Raw genomic sequence first — 24,164 nt, 5'->3', positions numbered from 1 at the left:
TGTGGAATTTAGCCCCCACCAAGGGTGCTGCGGCATTGCTTTTTCTGGAAAGATTCTATTGCTCTTGTTGCCCTGCAGACCCCGGCTGGTCGCTAATGGAGGCTCGTGTCTTCAGAAGGGCCAGTTCCGCCTTCTTGTCTTACTCCCTCTGCGGAGACGAGGATGGCATGGCTTGTTTCCCCTCTGCCAACAGAAGCCTAAGGAGCGCTGGTTGGGGTTTGTTGGACCTTCTGATGGGTATGACTGAGAGAGAGAGAAAGGTGGTGGGCTCCTGCTGTGTGAGCGGACACGCTAGACACCAGTTCTCTGGGGCTCTGGAACCCCAGGTCGGGCCTCCCCTGGCCAGAACCGATTTTCCTCCGTTCCCCGCTTTATCAGTTCTACAGGGCCCCGGACCTTCAGGCCCATCCAGGTTGGAGAAGCCCCACTCCTAGCCTTTTCTGCCGTCCCCCACCGGGTGCCTCCGCAACGCCGGCCCCCACGGGGCTCTCTCCCGCCCTCCATCCCCGTAGGCTGCTTTGTCAGTCCCAGCTCAAGCTCCTGTGTTTGTCCAAGTTTCAGAGAGACTCCTTCCACTCTCATGTAAGTGTCGGCGCAGCAACTAAGGTGGGAGAAGGAAAAAAAAAAAAAAAGAACAGACAAATCGCTGGAGAATAAAAGATTCCTTTTCTGTCCGTTTTGTTTTGCGGCTGGGGGTATAGCAGGAGAGGGTGCGGGGCCCAAACGAGCTGGACGAGCGCTTTGGAATCCGCATAGGCTGGTGGTGTCAACGGGCCGCAGCGGGAGTGAAGAATTGGAGCAGTGAGCTGGATACATCGGTGGCAAAGCCCGAAACTATCAACAGATATTTTGGCAAAGGGTGCGCGTGTGGGGAGGGGTACAGAAGGGCTCGTTATTCGTGCGACTGTCTCGATTCGCCCCGGCCTCCGTGAGCGGGGGTGGACTCCGTTCTAAGCGCATCGCGCGCGCCCGCGGCCCTGGCGCGTCCCGACTTGCGTCCCGGGGTCCTCCGCTGGCTCGGCCGCTACGGCTGCTCCCCGAGCAGGTCGGCGAGACGCAGGTGGCAGATCTTCTTCACCTCGCCCAAGGCGGTGCGCAGCTCCTGCGCCGGCGGGCACCGCAGCCGGCGCGCCAGCTCGCGGGGCGCGGCCGCCGGGTCGCTGAGGCGCACGGCGAGCACGAAGGGGAAGCCGAAGCGCGTGCGGTACTGGGCGGTGAGCTCGGTGAACCGGAGCCGCTCGGCCGCGCCCAGGTTCTGCAGGCCTGCGGCGCTCTGCTCCCGCTGCGACTCGGCGGTGAGCCGGCCGCACTGCAGCTGGCGGCCCGCCAGCTCCGGGTGGCAGCGCAGGACGCCCTCCTGGCCTGCGGAGAAGCACAGACACAAGGCGGTGGGAGCGCGTTATCGCGCCCTGAAGGGCTTCGGAGAAGAGCAGGGTCCCGGGACGTGATGAGGGGCAGATCGGGGCGCCCAGCGCACCCGCCCCCTCCAGCTCGTCCTGAACCCTGCGCCCCGCCAACCCCGCTTCACTCGGCCTCGGCCGGGGCCCCGGGGGCGGGGCGGGAAGTGACAAGTCTGTCCTTTGAGACCTTGGGGCCAGCAGAGCGGCGGGGAGCGGCCGCGGAGGCTCGGAATTTACGACTTGCTCGGGAGGGAGCGCGGACGCGATAAGGGAACCCGAGCGTTTCGTATCTTTTCAAAGTCCTTTGCTCTCAGGGGGGCTTTGATGTCGGAGAGGGCCGGACACAAGGGCCTGAAGACTTCCTGAAAAAGCCACGGAATGGGTTTTGCTCTGGAAAGGAGAAGGGCGGGGAGGATCCACAGGGATAACATCCTTGGAGCTTGGCAAATAAATGCCCAGGGTTTTGTGACCCTAAGTGTGAGCTCTGGGCTTCTGGAATCAGGCGTGCAAAGAGCTTTGCAGATGATTAACTGCAAAGAAACCCATTTCCAGCCGAATCCTACGGCCCTTTGAACGAAAGTGGCTTCCTCCTTCTAGGAAAACAGCACCACTCACCACCCACCGTGTCTGAGGCTCGTTTCCCTTCTCCCACGGTAGATCTCAAAACAATTCGCGGAGAACAACCTTTCCTGGGAAGGCAGCTTCTCCTCATCCCTGAACACTGGCCTGAAATTGGCCACCCGTGGTGTGAGTCCGTCGATTTCAAGTCCTAATCCAGGGGGGTTTTCCTGAGCCCTAGCCAATCATTTTACTTAGTTCTCTAAAGGGAGATTTAGAATCCGTGGGGCTGGGCAAGATTTCAGATATGCTAAACAGGGAACCCGATGGGAACAATGGGGCTGATGACACCTAGCTTGCTGAGGAGTGGCAAGGATTGGAGACAATTCATTTACCCAAACAGCACCTGATGCTAGCAGTTTTTCAATAAATAGCCATATTACCTGCCCTAGTAAACTCAGTGTAACTGGGCTGCCCTGCGGCTGGAAGCTTCTGTCCCTGGGGCTGAGGACAGGTGTGAGGCTCCTCTGGAAACGGGGGATCACTGATTGACTCTTCCTTTAATTAGAGTATAAACTCCTCCTGCTTAAATCTTACAGTTTCTGCCCAATTAAAGGACAACTGGGATTGTTGACTTGTGGACTTGTGCCCTGAGAGGTGGGAGAACTGGGGTGGGGGGAACTTCTGCATTGAAGAGAGGCTTCATCAGAGGCTCAGAAAGGAGTAGGTGACCTGCCCAAGGTCATTGAGCCAGGAAACTGCCTGCGTGGGGCTCCTGGACTCCAAACCACTGGCTTTGGAGCACTGGCTGCCCCTTCAAGATTAAACGCAGTTTAAAATGAAACTCAGGTCACCAGTAATCCCATTTTGGCAATACCCCCCATTTTAGAATATCTCTCCTGGGCCTTGCAAAGCTGGGGCGCTTGGTCCCCGCGTTCAGTGCATCCGGGTGATGTGAAAATGTCGGTGATAAAGTCCCTACCTGGGCGCCCCCAGCCGTGGGCTGGAGGGCGGCTGTGCTGTGGAGGCTGCCCAAGCCTGAGGCTGGGCGCCACCTGAATCCGCTCCACACCCACCCAGTCTGGACCCCCCCAAATGGGCGTGGGCAGCGGGGGTCTGGGAGGCTCACAGGCCCTGACCGCAGGCCCGCCCTGCACCCCTCCTTGTTTATTCAGATTTTCAGAGGGGTGAGGGGGTAAGGGGGCCAAGACCCCGCCTTCTCACTGAACTCCTCAGCGTCCCCCCCACGCCACCCTCCCCCCATTTCTTACTCTGCGGAGTCCTGGCTCCAGCGCAGGGAACGAGGTTATTGCTAGGAGGACCTGGCCAGGGGTTGGGTCTGTCCCCCGGTGGCGTGGCCCCAAGCAGAACCCCGGTCCTGTGGGTGGCCGCCCGCATCCCAGACCTGCCTCTTCTTTCTGGCCCTGACACCTGGCTTCTCACTCTGTTGGGCTCTTCCCTCTCTTGAAAACATCACCTGGGGTTAATGTTTGCCCAGTACTGAGCATGTTTTCCGCTGGTGGTGGGAGACAAGCGGGATGAGAGAAGCGCAGAGCAAAGAGAAGAAAAGAGATCAGAAAAGAGGATTTACACACACACACACACACACAGAGCCCTCAAATGTAGGTAAAAGAAGATGGTGTGAGGAGGCAGGCAGGGAATGGTAGCTCTGGAGAAATAGAACCTGAGCCCGTTGAGCCGAGGACTCCATCTTTATTGCCCCAAACCGCTGATACGCCCCTTCCAATCCTTCCTGCCGGACAGCTCTGTCCCTCCTCCAGCGCTGCATCCGCAGCTGGGGCATCCCCTATTGCCTTAAGCCCCAATAGGAGGCTGGAGACCATGCCTGGGTACTCCCCACCTCCCCACCTCAGCCCTGCAGTCCCCCTACCTGGAGTGCCCAAACCTGGCTGGGTGTCTCACTTCAGGCCTTTCAGTACTGTCTGTCCTTCAGTCTCTCCTAAAATCTGAGACAGCACTGCCTCTGCCATTGGCATGGGATGGTCTGGAGATGCAGGTGTGGATAGGCATTATTTGCTGCAACTACAGACCAAGAATCTCTGCCCCTTGAAGAGTCCTCATCTTATTAGCAGACAGTGGCGGCTGCTGAAGAGCAGGCGGTTGGCCTGGAAGCCCATCAGCGTCCTCCAGCATCCCCACACTGTCCCAGCTGGTGTGCCCGCCCTCCTGTCCCGTGCATGGCCTGGGCCAGCCTCTCTCTCCACTTGTGTTCTGGGAGCCAGCACCTCCTTCCACGTCAAAGGCTACGATTTCAACCATCAATCCCCCTGCCCGCCCACCATCACTGCCACTTCATCAACACACAAACCGGCCCTAGAAGCATTCAACCCCTAAAGAAAACGAGCGCCCTCTCTTGATTGCCTGTGGTCCTCTAGTTCCTCCCTGTGTCTCTGCTCCTCCTCACAGCACAGCTGCTCCTGGGGACTGTCTCCTGGGCATCTCCACTTCCTCTCCCTGCCTCCCAGGCTCACCCCATCGCACTTCCAGCCCCACCAGCCTGCCAGGCTGCACTCCTCAGGTCACAAGCAATGACAGCTTGCTCAAGCCAACGGCCAGTGCTCTGGCCTCTTCTCTCTCAGCCTCTTGGCAGCATGTCATGTGGTCGGCCCTCTCTCCTTGGAAGATTCCCATCATCACTTATTCTCATCACTGGCCCAGATCAGCGACACAAGTGCTCCCGGACTCAGTCCTCACACCTCCTCCTTTCTGATTCACACGGATGCCCTAAGCGTTCTCATCTAGCCCCCTAGCTTCAAATGCCATCGATTATTTCATGACACCTGGGTCTAGTCTAGTCCTCAGCTTTCCCCTGAGTTCCTTTGTTATGAGCCAACTGAACACTCAACATTGTCCTCTGGATGGTTATTTGGTATCTCAGCCTTGCCAAGCTCCCATTCGCCATCCTGTCCTCTCAGTGCTGAACTCGTCCCCGTTGCAGAAAACAGATCACCACCCACTCAGCTGCTCATATAGAAAACACAGGTGTTATCCTTCATTTCGGGCTTCCCAGGTGACTCGGTGGTAAAGAATCTGCCTGCCAACGCCGGAGCCACAGGAGACGCAGGTTTGATCCCTGGGTTGGAAAGATCCCCTCGAGAAGGAAATAGCAACCTCTCCAGTCTTCTTGGCTGGAGAATCCCATGGACAGAGGAGCCTGGCGGGCTACAGTCCGTTGGGTCCCAGAGTCAGACACAAGGTAAACAACACAATAATCCTTCATTTCTCTTTGTTTCTGACCTGCCTTCCTGCCACAAATCTATTAAAAACACCTGTTGGCTCTAACTCTAAAATTTGTCCTGAAAATCCGGCCACGTCTCTTCATCTCTCCTGCTCCAACCCTAGTCCACCTGACCGTCGCCTCTCGATTTTACTGCTGCTGCAGGCCCTCCACCTGACCCCTCTCCTCGCATCCCCCCACTCTCCACCATTCTCCAACCGCCTGGTATTTCTTGTCACTTCTTAAGAAAGACCTCTTTTATTACATATGTTCTATCCTAATACAAATGTTCCTCTCATAGTATCTAGAATTGAAATGATCCTTTTTATGTATGTTAATCCTGCATCTCTTCACTGGAATGTCTGCTCATTGAAGGCAGGGACTTGTCTTGTTCATGGCTTTAACTCCAGGGCCGGGGACAATTCCCCAGGGAAGAGTAGGCACTTCGCAAGTGTTTATTGACTGACACTCTGGGGAGAAAGTGCTGTATATTCTTTGACTGAACGAACACATCATAATAGCCTCATATAAATACCTTATAGCCTGCATTGAAGGAAGTTATCGGTATCCAACTCTTTGATGCTTTCAACAACTATCTTCTGAAATAAGCATTAAGTAATGAATCATGGCATTATTGCTATTCTGAAATGCCACAGAAAGATGCATGATTAACTGGTATGACATTTTTATTGCTCTTTGATGTTTAATACAAATCACTATTGAATTTGTTCATTACTGGCCCTGTGTGTGTGTGTGTGTGTGTGTGTGTGTGCGCGCGCGCGCGCGCGCGCGCGCGCGTGCGTGCGAACCTTCTTCCCTTTATTGTTGCCATTCCTCTGGCTTGGGAATCAGGAACTGATTGGCTTGAAAAGGTATTTGGCCAATTAGTTTTGGAGCGAAATATTGTCCTATACTGCCACCTACTGGTCAGTAATCACCATAGTAAATGAATAGTCAACCTTTGCTTTCTCTTGAAACAGAATTTTCAGTTTTCTTTAAATGGTAGAGGGTTTTCTTAGATTATCTAAAATAAATCCTTGACCAGATAGATCGTCATAACCTGAACATCTCTATAAGGTCCCTTTTAGTTTTAGGATTCAAAGACTCTGTTACACCCAGTTTGTTGTTTACTATCTAAGGAGTAAGTTGTCCCCAATGGCTCAGCGGAAAGAATCTGCCTGCAATGCAGGAAGAAATGGGTTCAATCTCTGGGTCAGGAAGATCCAGGGAATGGCAACCCACTCTAGTATTCTTGCCTCGGGAATTTCACGGACCGAGGAGCTTGGGGGGCTATAGTCTATGGGGTTGTGAGCAAACATTTAAGAATAAAAGCTAGACTTTTACTTGATTATTTTAAAAACTAGGGAGGGGACTTCCCTGGCAGTCAATGGTGGGGACTTCACCTTCCAACACATGGGGTATGGGTTTGATCCCTGGTTGGGGAGCTAGGATCCCGTATGCCTCTTGGCCAAAAAGCCAGAACACAAACAACAGAGGCAATATAGTAACAAATTCAATAAAGACTTTTAAAATGGTCCACATTAAAAAAAACAAAAAACTTTAAAAAATAAAAACCAGCAAGTTCCCTGGTGGGATTCTGGATTTTCACTGCTGCTGCCCGGGGTTCAATCCCTGACCTGGGAATTGAGATCCTGCAAGTCAAGAAATGTAGCCAAGAAAAAAAAAAAAAAAAGATAAAAAATAATAATAAAAATAAAACCCCACATCAAGCATTAACGTTATTGAATACATCAGTGAATGAATAGATGAAGTCCCTAGAAACTGTTTCTAGATTTTGCCTTTGAATTTCCAGAAAATTCTTCAAAAGCTGTTGGGTTATCAGGGTTTGTCTCAGTTTTCTTATCTGTAAAATGGGGATACTAATGATAATCCTTATTTTATAGGATTATTATGAGGATTAAGGGAGTTAGTAAATGCCAAATGTTGGGAAAAGTGCTTGAAAGACAGCAATAGTAAGGGGAAAATGCATTTTAGGGGCTATCATCATTATTTCCACCACTAACTCTGCTTGCTTAATGCTATGAAGACGATTAGATAGGAGGAAGGTGATTAGAGAGGGCTGCACTCCCAGCTGCCCCAGGCAAGTGTGGCCACCAGCACAGGGCTGAGAAGCAAGCTCTACCAGCAGGGAGGTCCCTCAAAGAACTGCCTGGAGTGCAGAAGCAAGCAAACGCCCAGGTGGCTCCAACTCCCTCCAGTGGTTTTGTCCCACTGACCTGCTTCGAAAGTCACCCCAGTTAAAGTGTGTGGGGAAGGGTAGTGCCGGGCTCCACCATCTTCCAACATCCCCTTAGGAAGGATTTCATTCATTCCAGTGTTCTGAAATATGATCCCACGGGGTGGGACGGGAGTCTGACACTGGCCCAGATACGGTTTGCAGCCTCACGTTTGCAGCCAGCTGGGCTGCGGCGGGGGGTGTGGGGGCTGCGGGTTCAGCTTTGGACAGGCAGTGGGTGAGGGTCAACAGGGCCTCTACATTCCTACTTGCAGCAGGTATGGGATCTAGTTCCCTGATCAGGGATCAAACCCGGGGCCCCCCGCACTGGGAGCTCGGAGTCTTCACCACTGGGCCGCTGGGAAGTCAGGGCCTCCACATTCCTGTCAGCTTGGTTTAATCCCTCATCCTCCCCTCGTCCTGAATGTACCTAAAATGAAATAAAGGAGCCCCTTGTTTGGGAGGCTCCCTTTGACCTCTGGAAACCTTGCCGGGCCGGGTGTTGGAGCCCTGGGCTCACAGGCCAGGACTGTTGTGCAGAAGAGCGCCGCGCCCACAGCCCAGCTCCCTGTGGAAGCCCCTCTGTGAAGATAGCCTGTCCCCTCGAGGTCCCCTCAGCCAGTCCAGGCTTCTCCAGGGACCTTGAGGACAGCCTGGGAGGCAGCCTCGGCCGCTGACCTTTGGCCTGTGAACCCCTGGGAGGCTGTGTGTCCTTCTGACTCGCCCCCAAACTTCCCTCTTCTCCCCATCTTACACCCCCATGGGCCTCCTTTTCTCTCTCCACCCAAAGGAAATGGGCATTTTCTACCCCTTTCTCCAGAGGGATTTCTTCAGACTTTTGTCGTTCCCCCTCTACCTCACACCCACAGGGAGCTGCTGACCTGAGGGACTTTACTTTCCTCAGCCGCCTAGTCCAAACCGGCCCTTTCTGGTAAAACGTCAGCCATTCTCTCTCCCCCCCAGGCTCCTCAGATAGTCTGATATGGAGCGGTCTCCTCTCTTGCATAAGGGACATTCCCAAAGCCAACGCAGGGCTGAGGTGGGGCGGGGCAGGGGGACACTAGCCTGACCTTTGGTCCCTGAGCAGCTTTGAGGCCAGAGGAGGTGGCTGCCTCCTCTTTCCTGGTAACCCCAGAGCTTTAATATTTAACAGCCAGTTTACCTGAGCCAATGAACCTTCTTTCACTCTACTGTCCACTTAACACTGCAAGGGTTTGACTCTCTTTTGCAAAAGTCTGAAGAAATTCACCAAGCCTTACAGCAAAAACAAGTAAATGTGTATACCAGGGATAAGCGACTAGGCTCAAACATCTCAAAACAGTTTGATAACAAAAAAGAAGTAGACTCACAGATGAGAAAACTAGAGGTCACCAGTGGGGAGGGGAGGGGAGGCGGGAGGGGCATGATGGACGGGGGAGGGGAGGCTGAGACAACTGGGTCTAAGATCCGCTCGGGAATATATCATACAAGATGGAGAATACAGCCAATATTTTGTAATAACTAAATGGAAAGTAACCTTTAAAAATTGTGTTTAAAAATCCAAAACAGCCACAAGACCTCCCCTCCCCCCATTTTAAAAGAAATCTTTCTTGGCCACACTATGGCTTGTGGGACATGAGTTTGAGTAAGCTCCGGGAGTTGGTGATGGACAGGGAAGGGGGTGTGCTGTAGCCCATGGGGTCGCAAAGAGTCAGACATGACTGAGTGACTGAACTGAACTGATGGCTTGTGGGATCTTAGCTCCCCAATCAGGGTTCAAACCCAGGCCCTTCGCAGTGAAACCTGAGTCTTAACCACTGGACCATCAGGGAATTCCCTCCCCTATCTTTTTGATAAGCACACCTGAAATCCGTCTGTGGAGCCTCTCAGCGTCCAACCCCAAAGCCTTACCTGACAGTGGAAGACCATCAATAAAGGCAAAAAAGTGCTTCTCTAAATCTCCCAAGCCAGAGAACGGGCGCTTGGACCAAACTGCGGCCGCGATCAGAGGACATCTCTCGATGACGTTTCCGAACACATCCACAAATTCTCCGAAGCCCATGGAGTTGACCTTCTCAATGTCCATGGCGTGTGCTCCAGCGGCGGTGGCAGGACTGGGCTCTCCTCTGGGTGAGTGACTGACACGTCTCTGCTCGTCGAATTATATTTGCTGAATGCACAGGCTTGGTTTTTTTTTTTTTTTTTTTGCAACACCAGCTTGGCATGTTTTAAATGCCTCTGGGAAAAGCAGAGATCCAGAGTTCTTGTGCAATCAACAAACACAGGCTTAAGGTCTAATCCAGCGAGCAGGGATCTTGCAGAGGGGGAAACATGTCCAGCGAAACTCTTCCCACCATCCAAGCAGGCAGAGGCCATATTCAGCCTCAGCATTCAAGCCAGTTAGCCTTCTGGTGCCATTAACATTTTAGCCTGCCTGCTTACTGTATTTGTTTCATGACTGAAGAACTGACAGCAAAGAAGTCAAGGAACTTTGCTTTTCAAAGAGGGTAAGTCTGGTGCCAGAAGTACCATCATTACAGGCCATGTCTTCAAATACGGAGGAAGATAAATATGTATAGCAACACACACACACACACACACACACACACACAGAGCTTCCCTGGTAGCTCAGTTGGTAAAGAATCAACCCACAATGATACAGGAGATCGCCTGCAATGTAAGAGACCCAGGTTCGATCCCTGGGTTGGGAAGCTTCCCTGGATATGGAAATGGCAACCCATTCCAGTATTCTTGCCTGGAGAATCCCACGGACAGAGGAGCCTGACAGGCTACGGTCCACGGGGTCGCAAAGAGTCAGAGGTGACTTAGTGACTAAACAACAGTCATATGCATGTGTGTGTGTGTGTGTGGTGGGATGGCTAAGTTGTGTTCAACTCTTTGCGACCTCATAGACTGTAGCCTGACAGGCTCCTCTGTTCATGACATTTCCCTTGCTCAAGTGGGTTGCCAACTCCTTCTCCAGGATCCTCCTGACCCAGGGATCGAACCCATGTCTCCTGCATTGGCAGGCGGGTTCTTTACCACTGAACCACCAGGGAAGCCGATATATATGATATGTATTGCCTATCATATACGTTGCATAGATATATGAACACACACTGGATCCTGTATCATGTGTGAAGTTTCAGGCAGGCAGCCCAGTGTGGAGGGCCTGGTCCCAGGAGAGCTTGGATCCAGGCTCTGCCCCCTACTAGTTGGCATTCATCAAGTTATTAAACTTTTCTGAACCTCAGTTTCTTCGTCTGTAAAGTAGACATAATACAAGTATTTGCCTGATGGGATTTTTGCAAAGATAAAGCAAGTTAACTTAGCAGTGTTCCTGTTAACATCGCACTACAGAGGTGTCGGCTGATACAATGTTGACTGCACGAAGTCTGCAGAGGACCAGCCACAGAACATCCTCTGCTGTCCCTTCCGCCACCAGAGCCAACACAGCCCTTTCCTGTCCCCGCAGGCTCCCTGCAGACAGGCTGACAGCCAGTGTGAATTTCTTTCCGATCTCCCTCCCCGGCGCCCTCAAAGCTGACTGTCCGGAAGGGAGGGTAAGGTCTGTCCAGCAACCGCCCCCCAGTCCCTTGCAACTGTCGAAAGTCTTATCCCCTTCCTGGTCCCCAGAGTGAGCAGAGGAGTGAGGAACTGAAGACTGAGCAGAAGGCAAAGGAGAAAGGGTTCCCCTCCCCATGCGTGACCCTTACCTTCCTCCACCTGTTATTCTGCACACAAAGGGTCCTTCCTCCCCACCAAGCCCCAGGCACTAGCAGCCTGGGCCTGGAGCCTGGCGGCTCTCAGCTCCTCTGAAGCAGTGGGAGAGATAGACATCTGAATTTGCAAGTGGAAACTTCTTAGCTCATGGAAATGCTGATATGCACAGTGGGACGGGCCTTGCATTTGGGGCAGAGACCAGGAGCCTAACCTTTTATTTGGTGTTATCTGTTGTATAACAATGGAACTCCAAACAGCCCACTAACATAGGAAGCCTTAAGGTTAAGGTATTAAACAGTCCTGGACACTGAAGCAACCGACTTCCCAGGTGGTGCAGTGGTAAAGAATTCACCTGCCGATGCAGGAGATGTAGGAGACACAAGAGATCCCCTGGAGAAGGGCATGGCAACCCACTCCAGTATCCTTGCCTGGAGAATCCCATGAACATAGGAGCCTGGCAAGCTATAGTCCATGGGGTCACAAAGAGCTGGGCACGACTGAGCACAAAACCCACAAAAATCCAACCAGATTCCTATATGGAACCTGGCCAACCAGGCCACGGAAGGACCCTGGGCTCTGTTAATCCTGTCTGACTCCTCCAGTCAAAATGAAGAAATGTAAAGTGGCCAGAGGTCAGGCCACTCTCACCCCAGCAAGAAGTTAAGTTACTGAACTGTACAGTATACATAAGGGAATTGTATGTTATTTGAATTATATATCGATAACGCAGTTATTTTCTTTTTAAATTTTACATTATTGATTTATTTTTCAAGATTTTTTTAATATGGACCATTTTAAAACACTTTATTAAATTTGTCACAGTATTTCTTCTGTTTTATGATTTGGTTTTTTTGGCCTCAAGACATGTATGATCTTTGCTCCCCAACCAGGGATTAAATGGGCAACCTCTGCATTGGCAGGTGAAGTCTTAACCACTGGACCATCAGGAGCATTCCAAAGATGTTATTTTCTAAACTTAATTTATAGATAGATGTAGCTTCATAATTTCCATTTAACCTGTAAGATATGATTCTCATGTCCTGGGCTGAATGTATTATTGTATCTGACTTTAGTATAATTTTTCTTTTAAGGTAAGAGACTTTTAGCAGTCCATGGAGAAAATTCTTAAACAGTCAAATTTTTCTTTCTTTCTTTTTTTTTTTAGTTTAACTGTTTCAAGCATCTGTTCCCTTCAGTGACAACCCTTATGTTTTCTTGAGCAGAGCTTAGGGAGATGATTTTTTTTTCTTCCAAAAATATTTTTTTGGATAGGGCAGACGTTTTCTCAATAGAATACACCAGAAAGGCAAATTGCTTTCCTGAACCTACTTTTAAAATTTGAGGCAAATTGGGAGTTGGAGTTCCTGTGATCCTCCTCTTACCAGACTCCTTCCATTGGCTGAGCTGAAGCAAAGTGAAGCTCTGGCTGAAGGAGCCCAGAGCGGTCGCTGAGGCCGTGAGGAAGCAGCAGGCATGGGGGATGGGTCAGGTCTGCAGTTAGTATCTCGGTGGAGCCAACTAAGTGACTTAACCTTCTCAAGCTTAAGCTTTGGTTTCACTGTTAAACTGTCACGGAACAAGCTACTACCACCCAGTTTGTTAAATGAGAAAATCCATGTGACACCTTCAGCACAGCTCTGGAATAGTGTTATGGACAAATCAGTATAATATACAGAATTTATCAGAGTGAACCTTGAGGACATTATGTTATGAAAAGACATATACTGCATGATGCCATTTATATAAAGTTCCCAGAGTAGCCCAGTTCAGAAGAGGAGAAAGCAGGACATGCTGCCAGGGGCTGGGGGTTGGAGGGGACACAGAGAATAGGGAGTCAGTGTCTAACGGGGACAGCTTTGGTCTGAGAAGATGAAAAAGTTCTGGAAATGATGGTGAGAATGGTTGCTCAGCAATGTGAATGTAATTAATACCACTCAGCTGTACACTGAAAGATGGCTAAAAGGTATATACACTACTATATATGAAATAAAGAAATCAGGACCTACTTATAGCACTGGGAACTATATTTAATATTTTGTAATAACCTATGATAGAAAAGAATCTGAAGAAAATCATATCTGTAGCTAAGTCACTTTGCTGTACACCTCAAATTAATACAACATTGCTAATCAACCATTCTCTAATATAAAATAAAAAATAAATTCAAAAAAGAATATATATACAGATACATATGTATGTAGCTGAATCACTTTCTTGCACACCTGAAACTAAGGCATTGTAAATCAACTATACATCAGTTTAAAAAGTGGCTCAAGTGGTAAATTTTATATTATGTATATTTTACTGCAGAAAAAGATCATCAGAGACTTTTCTGCCTCTTTAAGATAATTGGAATTTTAATACATGTTGGGTCTCGAGGAGCTAAAAACTATATGCTTTTCCAGATGATAACTGCCCCTCTTTTTTTTTTTTCGTGTTGCTGAGGGTGGTACAGACAGTTGTTGTCTTGTCGCTAAGATGTGTTTGCCTCTTTGTGACTTCCTGGGCCGTAGCCTGCCAGGCTTCTCTGTCCATGGGACTTCAAGAGTACTGGAGCGGGCTGCCATTTCCTCCTCCAGTGTATCTTCCCGACTCAGGGATCGAACCCGTCTCTTCTACGTCTTCTGCTTTGACAGGCAGGTTCTTTACCATTGAGCCATCTGGGAAAACAAATGTTAATTCTGACAAGTCACTTATTCTGATGAAAAGGATAGTGGGCGTGGCAGGTGAGTTCAGACATATGCTATGGAGCCGGTGGTCCTTCATGAAGAGCTGAAGAGTGAGAAGAAAGATCAGGAAGGAACACAAGGGGTGGGAGGAGGGCTGAGGTGGTAATGAGGTCACCTAGTCATCTTCTGGCTACAGACCAGCCCCTCGGGGTATTTCTCTTCCTCCTGGAAATCTCTAAGAAACAGAGCCTTTGTTTTCAGGACAGGAAGCCAGTCCAGGCTCAGACAACGCGAAGCAGAGCAGGTGCTCCAAGAATATGGTCAGAAGTACATCCTGGGACAGATGAATGCAAGGTGTAGAAGGCACTGGTAAATTCCAGGTCCCGGGAGACAGCCTGACCCCAGGCTGCTCCACTACTGGTGTAAATAATGCACATAAAATGGACCGTCATTCCCACAGTAGGTGAATAAACAAAGTCGTCTGCATAGAGGGTTAGTCTTCCCTCTAATCAGCCGGTTGGCTTTTTCTTTAATTCTGCTTCTTAAAATTTGCTTTTTCGGAGGCAGGCTGGGGTACTGGCAGCCAGGCTGCCGTGATGAAAACAGTAGTGCCAGGGTGCCACCTACTGGCAAGACTCCTGCAAGGGCTGGGAGGCAGGGGCTGATCAGAAGGGAGCGACACCCCGGCCCCAAACTCTGGGGATCATTAATTGTATCCTGACACTTTTAAAAATGTGTAGTCATGTCCAGGACAAAACTTGACCCAAACGAAAACTGACTTTGTGCTAAGAGCTGGGTTTAAAAAGAATCTAATTTCATTTTCCCTTAAGAGATTATTTATTTTTTTATCCATTCAGCCAGTCTTTGTCTTTTGGTTGGGGCATTCAACCCATTTACGTTTAAGGTAATTATTGATAAGTATGATCCCGTTAGAGAGCTGGTTTGGTGGTGCTGAATTCTCTCAGCTCTTGCTTGTCTGTAAAGCTTTTTATTTCCCCCTCATATTTGAATGAGATCCTTGCTGGGTACAGTAATCTGGGCTGTAGGTTATTTTCTTTCATCACTTTAAGTATGCCTTGCCATTCCTTCCTGACCTGAAGAGTTTCTATTGAAATATCAGCTGTTATCCTTATGGGAATCCCCTTGTGTGTTATTTGTTGTTTTTCCCTTGCTGCTTTTAATATTTGTTCTTTGTGTTTGATCTTTGTTAATTTGATTAATATGTGTCTTGGGGTGTTTCGCCTTGGGTTTATCCTGTTTGGGACTCTCTGGGTTTCTTGGACTTGGGTATTATTTCCTTCCCCATTGTAGGGAAGTTTTCAACTATTATCTCCTCAAGTATTTTCTCATGGTCTTTCTTTTTGTCTTCTTCTTCTGGGACTCCTATAATTTGAATGTTGGAGCGTTTCATATTGTCCTGGAGGTCTCTGAGATTGTCCTCATTTCTTTTTTCTTTTTTCCTCTCTGATTCATTTCTTTCTATCATTCTATCTTCTATTTCACTAATCCTATCTTCTGCCTCCGTTATTCTACTATTTGTTGCCTCCAGAGTGTTTCTGATCTCATTTATTGCATTATTCATTATATATTGTGGTCCACTGGAGAAGAGAATGGCAAGCCACTTCAGTATTCTTGCCTTGAGAACCCCATGAACAGTATGAAAAGGCAAAATGATAGGATACCGAAAGAGGAACTCCCCAGGTCATTAGGTGCCCAATACGCTACTGGAGATCAGTGGAGAAATAACTCCAGAAAGAATGAAGGGATGGAGCCAAAGCAAAAACAATACCCAGTTGTGGATGTGACTGGTGATAGAAGTAAGATCCGATGCTGTAAAGAGCAATATTGCATAGGAACCTGGAATGTCAGGTCCATGAATCAAGGCAAATTGGAAATGGTCAAACAAGAGATGGCAAGGGTGAACGTTGACATTCTAGGAATCAGCGAACTAAAATGGACTTGAATGGGTGATTTTAACTCAGATGACCATTACATCTACTATTGCGGGCAGGAACCCCTCAGAAGAAATGGAGTAGCCATCATGGGCAACAAAAGAGTCCGAAATGCAGTACTTGGATGCAATCTCAAAAATGACAGAATGATCTCTGTTCATCTCCAAGGCAAACCATTCAATATCACAGTTATCCAAGTCTATGCCCCAACGAGTAACACTGAAGAAACTGAAGTTGAACGGTTTTATGAAGACCTACAAGACCTTTTAGAACTAACACCCAAAAAAGATGTCCTTCTCATTATAGGGGATTGGAATGCAAAAGTAGGAAGTCAAGAAACACCTGGAGTAACAGGCAAATTTGGCCTTGGAATGCAGAATGAAGCAGGGCAAAGACTAATAGAGTTTTGCCAAGAAAATGCACTGGTCATAGCAAACACCCTCTTCCAACAACACAAGAGAAGACTGTACACATGTACATCACCTGATGGTCAACACCGAAATCAGATTGATCATATTCTTTGCAGCCAAAGATGGAGAAGCTCTATGCAGTCAACAAAAACAAGACCAGGAGCTGACTGTGGCTCAGATCATGAACTCCTTATTACCAAATTCAGACTCAAGTTGAAGAAAGTAGGGAAAACCGCTAGACCATTCAGGTATGACCTAAATCAAATCCCTTATGATTATACAGTGGAAGTGAGAAATAGATTTAAGGGCCTAGATCTGATAGATAGAGTGCCTGATGAACTATGGAATGAGGTTTGTGACATTGTACAGGAGACAGGGATCAAGACCATCCCCATGGAAAAGAAATGCAAAAAAGCAAAATGGCTGTCTGGGGAGGCCTTACAAATAGCTGTGAAAAGAAGAGAGGCGAAAAGCAAAGGAGAAAAGGAAAGATATAAGCATCTGAATGCAGAGTTCCAAAGAACAGCAAGAAGAGATAAGAAAGCCTTCTTCAGTGATCAATGCAAAGAAATAGAGGAAAAGAACAGAATGGGAAAGACTAGAGATCTCTTTAAGAAAATTAGAGATACCAAGGGAACATTTCATGCAAAGATGGGCTCGATAAAGGACAAAAATGGTATGGACCTAACAGAAGCAGAAGATATTAAGAAGAGGTGGCAAGAATACACGGAAGAACTGTAAAAAAAAGATCTTCACGACCCAGATAATCATGATGATGTGATCACTAATCTAGAGCCAGATGTCTTGGAATGTGAAGTCAAGTGGGCCTTAGAAAGCATCACTACGAACAAAGCTAGTGGAGGTGATGGAATTCCAGTTGAGCTATTTCAAATCCTGAAAGATGATGCTGTGAAAGTGCTTCACTCAATATGCCAGCAAATTTGAAAAACTCAGCAGTAGCCACAGGACTGGAAAAGGGCAGTTTTCATTCGAATTCCAAAGAAAGGCAATGCAAAAGAATGCTCAAACTACAGCACAATTGCACTCATCTCACATGCTAGTAAAGTAATGCTCAAAATTCTCCAAGCCATGCTTCAGCAATATGTGAACCGTGAACTTCCTGATGTTCAAGCTGGTTTTAGAAAAGGCAGAGGAACCAGAGATAAATTTGCCAACATCCACTGGATCATGGAAAAAGGAAGAGAGTTCCAGAAAAACATCTATTTCTGCTTTATTGACTATGCCAAAGCCTTTGACTGTGTGGATCACAATCAACTGTGGAAAATTCTGAAAGAGATGGGAATACCAGACCACCTAACCTGCCTCTTGAGAAATCTGTATGCAGGTCAGGAAGCAACAGTTAGAACTGGACATGGAACAACAGACTGGTTCCAAATAGGAAAAGGAGTATGTCAAGGCTGTATATTGTCACCCTGCTTATTTAACTTCTATGCAGAGTACATCATGAGAAACGCTGGACTGGAAGAAACACAAGCTGGAATCAAGATTGCCGGGAGAAATATCAATAACCTCAGATATGCAGATCACACCACCCTTATGGCAGAAAGTGAAGAGGAACTAAAAAGCCTCTTGATGAAAGTGAAAGAGGAGAGCGAAAAAGTTGGCTTAAAGCTCAACATTCAGAAAACGAAGATCATGGCATCTGGTCCCATCACTTCATGGGAAATAGATGGGGAAACAGTGGAAACAGTGTCAGACTTTATTTTTTGGGGCTCCAAAATCACTGGGGATGGTGATTGCAGCCATGAAATTAAAAGACGCTTACTCCTTGGAAGAAAAGTTATGACCAACCTAGATAGTATATTCAAAAGCAGAGACATTACTTTGCCGACTAAGGTCCATCTAGTCAAGGCTATGGTTTTTCCTGTGGTCATGTATGGATGTGAGAGTTGGACTGTGAAGAAGGCTGAGCGCCAAAGAATTGATGCTTGTGAACTGTGGTGTTGGAGAAGACTCTTGAGAGTCCCTTGGACTGCAAGGAGATCCAACCAGTCCATGCTGAAGGAGATCAACCCTGGGATTTCTTTAGAAGGAATGATGCTGAAGCTCCAGTACTTTGGCCACCTCATGCGAAGAGTTGACTCATTGGAAAAGACTCTGATGCTGGGGGGATTGGGGGCAGGAGGAGAAGGGGACGACCGAGGATGAGATGGCTGGATGGCATCACGGACTCGATGGACGTGAGTCTGAGTGAACTCCAGGAGATGGTGATGGACAGGGAGGCCTGGCGTGCTGCAATTCATGGGGTTGCAAAGAGTCAGACACGACTGAGCGACTGAACTGAACTGAACTGAGGTCCTTGTTAAACCTTTCTTGCATCTTCTCAATCCTTGTCTCCAGGCTATTTATCTGTGATTCCATTTTGATTTCAAGATTTTGGATCAGTTTCACTATCATTATTCGGAATTCTTTATCAGGTAGATTCCCTATCTCTTCCTCTTTTGTTTGGTTTGGAGGGCATTTATCCTGTTCCTTTACCTGCTGGGTATTCCTCTGTCTCTTCATCTTGTTTATATTGCTGTGTTTGGGGTGGCCTTTCTGTATTCTGGCAGTTTGTGGAGTTCTCTTTATTATGGATACAAAAATAAGACCCCTATATATGTTGTCTACAAGAGACCCACCTCAAAACAAGGGACACATACAGACTGAAAGTGAAGGGCTGGAAAAAGATATTCCACGCAAATAGAGACCAAAAGCAAGCAAGAGTAACAATACTCATATCAGATAAAATAGACTTTAAAACAAAGGCTGTGAAAAGAGACAAAGAAGGACACTACATAATGATCAAAGTATCAATCCAATAAGATATAACAATTATAAATATATATGCACCCAACATAGGAGCACCACAATATGTAAGACAAATGCTAACAAGTATGAAAGGGGAAATTAACAATAACACAATAATAGTGGGAGACTTTAATACCCCACTCACACCTATGGATGGATCAACTAAACAGAAAATTAACAAAGAAACACAAACTTTAAATGCTACACTAGAGCAGCTAGACCTAACTGATATCTATAGGACATTTCACCCCAAAACAATGAATTTCACCTTTTTCTCAAGTGCTCATGGAACCTTCTCCAGGATAGATCACATCCTGGGCCATAAATCCAGCCTTGATAAATTCAAAAAAATTGAAATCATTCCAAGCATCTTTTCTGACCATAATGCAGTAAGATTAGATCTCAATTACAGGAGAAAAACTATTAAAAATTCCAACATATGGAGGCTGAATAACATGCTTCTGAATAACTAACAAATCACAGAGGAAATCAAAAAAGAAATCAAAATATGCATAGAAATGAGTGAAAATGAAAACACAACAACTCAAAACCTGTGGGACACTATAAAAGCAGTGCTAAGGGGAAAGTTCATAGCAATACAGGCATACCTCAAGAAACAAGAAAAAAGTCAAATAAATAACCTTACACCTAGAGCAACTAGAAAAGGAAGAAATGGAGAACCCCAGGGTTAGTAGAAGGAAAGAAATCTTTAAAATTAGGTCAGAAATAAATGCAAAAGAAACAAAAGAGACCATAGCAAAAATCAACAAAGCCAAAAGCTGGTTCTTTGAAAGGATAAATAAAATTTTGACAAACCACTAGCCAGACTCATCAAGAAACAAAGGGAGAAAAATCAAATCAATAAAATTAGAAATGAAAATGGAGAGATCACAACAAACAACACAAAAATACAAAGGATCATAAGAGACTATTATCAGCAATTATAGCCAATAAAATGGACAACGTGGAAGAAATGGACAAATTCTTAGAAAAGCAGAACTTTCCAAAACTGAACCAGGAAGAAATAGAAAATCTTAACAGACACATCACAAGCATGGAAATTGAAACTGTAATCAGAAATCTTCCAGCAAACAAAAGCCCAGGTCCAGATGGCTTCACAGCTGAATTCTACCAAAAATTAGGAGAAGAGCTAACACCTATCCTACTCAAACTCTTCCACAAAATTGCAGAGGAAGGTAAACTTCCAAACTCATTCTATGAGGCCACCATCACCCTAATACCAAAACCTGACAAAGATGCCACAAAAAAAGAAAACTACAGGCCAATATCACTGATGAACATAGATGCAAAAATCCTTAACAAAATTCTAGCAATCAGAATCCAACCACACTTTAAAAATATCATACACCATGACCAAGTGGGCTTTATCCCAGGGATGCAAGGATTCTTCAACATCCACAAATCAATCAATGTAATTCACCACATTAACAAATTGAAAAATAAAAGCCATATGATTACCTCAATAGATGCAGAGAAAGCCTTTGACAAAATTCAACATCCATTTATGATAAAAACTCTCCAAAAAGCAGAAATAGAAGGAACATACCTCAACATAATAAATGCTATATATGACAAAACCACAGCAAACATTATCCTCAATGGTGAAAAACTGAAAGCATTCCCCCTAAAGTCAGGAACAAGACAAGGGGGCCCACTTTCACCACTACTATTCAACATAGTTCTGGAAGTTTTGGCTGCAGCAATCAGAGCAGAAAAAGAAATAAAAGGAATCCAGATTGGAAAAGAAGAATTAAAACTCTCACTGTTTGCAGACGACATGATCCTCTACATAGAAAACCCTAAAGACTCCACCAGAAAATTACTAGAGCTAATCAATGAATATAGTAAAGTTGCAGGGTATAAAATCAACACACAGAAATCCCTTGCATTCCTATACACTAATAATGAGAAAGTAGGAAAAAAAAAATAAGGAAACAATTTCATTCACCATTGCAACGAAAAGAATAAAATACTTAGGAATGCTGCTGCTGCTACTAAGTCGCTTCAGGCATGTCCGACTCTGTGTGACCCCATAGATGGCAGCCCAGCAGGTTCCCCCATCCCTGGGATTCTCCAGGCAAGAACATTGGAGTGGATTGCCATTTCCTTCTCCAATGCATGAAAGTGAAAGGTGAAAGTGAAGTCGCTCAGTCGTGTCCAACTCTTCGTGACCCCATGGACTGCAGCCTACCAGGCTCCTCCATCCATGGGATTTTCCAGGCAAGAGTACTGGAGAGGGGTGCCATCGCCTTCTCCAATACTTAGGAATATATCTACCTAAAGAAACTAAATCATGGGGTCGCAAAGAGTCAGACACAACTGAGCGACTGAACTGAACTGAACTGAACTGAAAGAAACTAAAGACCTATATATAGAAAACTATAAAACACTAGTGAAAGAAATCAAAGAGGACATTAATAGATGGAGAAATATACCACGTTCATGGATCAGAAGAATCAATATAGTGAAAATGAGTATACTACCCAAAGCAATCTACAGATTCAATGCAATTCCTATCAAGCTACCAGCAGTATTTTTCACAGAGCTAGAACAAATAATTTCGCAATTTGTATGGAAATGAAAAAAACCTCGAATAGCCAAAGCAATTTTGAGAAGGAAGACTGGAACTGGAGGAATCAACCTGCCTGACTTCAGGCTATACTTCAAAGCCACAGTCATCAAGACAGTATGGTACTGGCACAAAGACAGAAATATAGATCAATGGAACAAAATAGAAAGCCCAGAGATAAATCCACACACCTATGGACAACTTATCTTCGACAAAGGAGGCAAGAGAATACAATGGATTAAAGACAATCTCTTTAACAAGTGATGCTAGGAAAACTGGTCAACCACTTGTAAAAGAATGACACTAGAACACTTTCTAACACCAAACACAAAAATAAACTCAAAATGGATTAAAGATCTAAACGTAAGACCAGAAACTATAAAACTTCTAGAGGAGAACATAGGCGAAACGCTCTCCAACATAAATCACAGCAGGATCCTCTATGACCCACCTCCCAGAATATTGGAAATAAAAGCAAAAATAAACAAATAGGATCTAATTAAAATTAAAAGCTTCTGCACAACACAGGAAACTATAAGCAAGGTAAAAACACAGCCTTCGGAATGGGAGAAAATAATAGCAAATGAAGCAACTGACTAACAACTAATCTCAAAAATATACAAGCAACTCCTGCAGCTCAATTCCAGAAAAATAAATGACCCAGTCAAAAAATGGGCCAAAGAACTAAACAGACATTTCTCCAAAGAAGATATACAGATGGCTAACAAACACATGAAAAGATGCTCAACATCACTCATTATCAGAGAAATGCAAATCAAGACCACAATGAGGTACCATTTCACACTGGTCAGAATGGCTGTGATCCAAAAGTCTACAAGCAATAAATGCTGGAGAGGGTGTGGAGAAAAGGGAACCCTCTTACACGGTTGGTGGGAATGCAAACTAGTACAGCCACTATGGAGAACAGTGTGGAGACTCCTTAAAAAACTGGAAATAGAACTGCCTTATGACCCAGCAATCCCACTGCTGGGCATACACACTGAGGAAACCAGAATTGAAAGAGACACATGTACCCCAATGTTCATCACAGCATTGTTTATAACAGCCAGGACATGGAAGCAACCTAGATGTCCATCAGCAGATGAATGGATAAGAAAGCTGTGGTACATATACACAATGGAGTATTACTCAGCCATTAAAAAGAATATATTTGAATCAGTTCTGAGGTGGATGAAACTGGAGCCAATTATACAGAGTGAAGCGAGCCAGAAAACACCAGTACAGCATACTAATACATATATACGGAATTTAAAAAAAAGAAGAAAAAAAGAAGAGGTTATTTATTTTTTTTAATTTTATAGAAGTCTATTTGATTTAAAATATTGTGTTAATTTCTGTTGTAGAGCCAACTGAAAAGTCATACATATATATATTCTTTTTCATATTCTTTTCTATTATGGTTTATCACAGGATGTTGAATATAGTGCTGTGCTATACAGCAGGACCTTGTTGCTTGTCCATCCTGTTATACTGGTTTGCATCTGCTAATCATAAGCTCCCAGTCCTTCCCTTCCCCACCCCCTCTTCTAAGAGGTTTTGAAATGCCATCCTTCCTTGGATTAGGAGTTTGGGATTAGCAGATGCAAACTATTACGCAGAGAATATGGATAAACAAGGTCTAGCTGTAGAACACAGGAAACTGTGATGAACCACAATGAAAAAGAATAAGTAAATTAATAACTGAATCACTTCGCTGTATGGCAGAAATTAACACTGCATTGTAAAGCAACTGTACTTCAACAAAATAAGTTTAAAAGATAAAATAAATGCCATCCTCCCTAAGAAAAGATTGCCTTTTCAATATCATAGTTGGTACCTACAAAAGCTATGTTATTAAGGAGGAGTTATGGTTTTATCTGTGAAGCCATGACCCCACCCAACCCCTAAAAACTTCAAATGTCATCATGTGAAAATGAGTAAATAGTGTTAATTGTATAATCACAATTCCATGTAACATCATGAGTGAATCTCAGCTTAATGTTGTTTTGTGTTTTTGTTTCTAAAAGGAAGTAGGCTCTGGAAGTCTACAGTGTATGGCACCTTTTTTGGTAAAGCTCATGACCATCAGCTGTTCCTCACCCAGTCTAGGGGCAGAAGTCATGGAGCCTTTCAAAAATCTGATGAAGGAATCAGCCTTCTTCAAAGGAAAAAAACACACAGGCACAAGCAACATATCTCACAGGGTTTCAGGAGGTTCATGACTTGCATTAAGTCTCACTCTAAATCTGCCATGTAAACAACTCAATAATGAACATTTCTATAGTAGAAATTTTATTTCCATTCATAAAATATATCACTAAATAGCTGAAAAAGTTACATATTATTTTAAAACAGATTTAAAAAATCATATTAGCTTTTCCTTAGCAAAATGCTTTTGTCTTCTGTATTTACAAGAGTATACTATACTTCAGGTAGACAATTTTCACTCAAGCCAGCCTGGGAAGGCCTTTGGATGAAGGTAGATGCTTCAGTAACGTTACAGCTCTTCTTGCCTTGTGCAAAGGATGACTGGATTTTACAAAAGTCCCTTTGGAAACAAGAGTAAATACAGAGAGCTTCTAGAGAAAAGTCCAGCAA

At 45.8% G+C, this 24,164-nt stretch overlaps 1 protein-coding gene across 1 annotated transcript; it reads right to left on the bottom strand.

Moving 5' to 3' along the window:
• Positions 1-1,024: 1,024 nt before the first annotated feature.
• URAD (ureidoimidazoline (2-oxo-4-hydroxy-4-carboxy-5-) decarboxylase) lies at positions 1,025-9,497 on the bottom strand. The gene is made up of 2 exons (XM_052650347.1): positions 9,323-9,497; positions 1,025-1,362 (listed from the first exon to the last, which is right to left on the bottom strand). The coding sequence occupies exons 1-2, from the start codon at positions 9,495-9,497 to the stop codon at positions 1,025-1,027; spliced, it is 513 nt and encodes a 170-aa protein (XP_052506307.1).
• Positions 9,498-24,164: the final 14,667 nt, after the last annotated feature.

This window comes from Budorcas taxicolor, chromosome 12, assembly GCF_023091745.1.
Source record: "Budorcas taxicolor isolate Tak-1 chromosome 12, Takin1.1, whole genome shotgun sequence".
NCBI classification, from domain to species: Eukaryota; Metazoa; Chordata; class Mammalia; order Artiodactyla; family Bovidae; genus Budorcas; species Budorcas taxicolor.
The sequence above is the reverse complement of the archived record's forward strand: the minus strand, read 5'-3'. Positions and strand labels throughout refer to the sequence as shown.

Coding starts and splice junctions, on each gene's coding strand:
- URAD (XM_052650347.1), bottom strand. CDS start 9,497: ATGGACATTGAGAAGGTCAACTCCATGGGCTTCGGAGAATTTGTGGAT. Junction 1,363..9,322: donor TGATGGTCTTCCACTGTCAG/GTAAGGCTTTGG, acceptor GCTTCTCCGCAG/GCCAGGAGGGCGTCCTGCGC.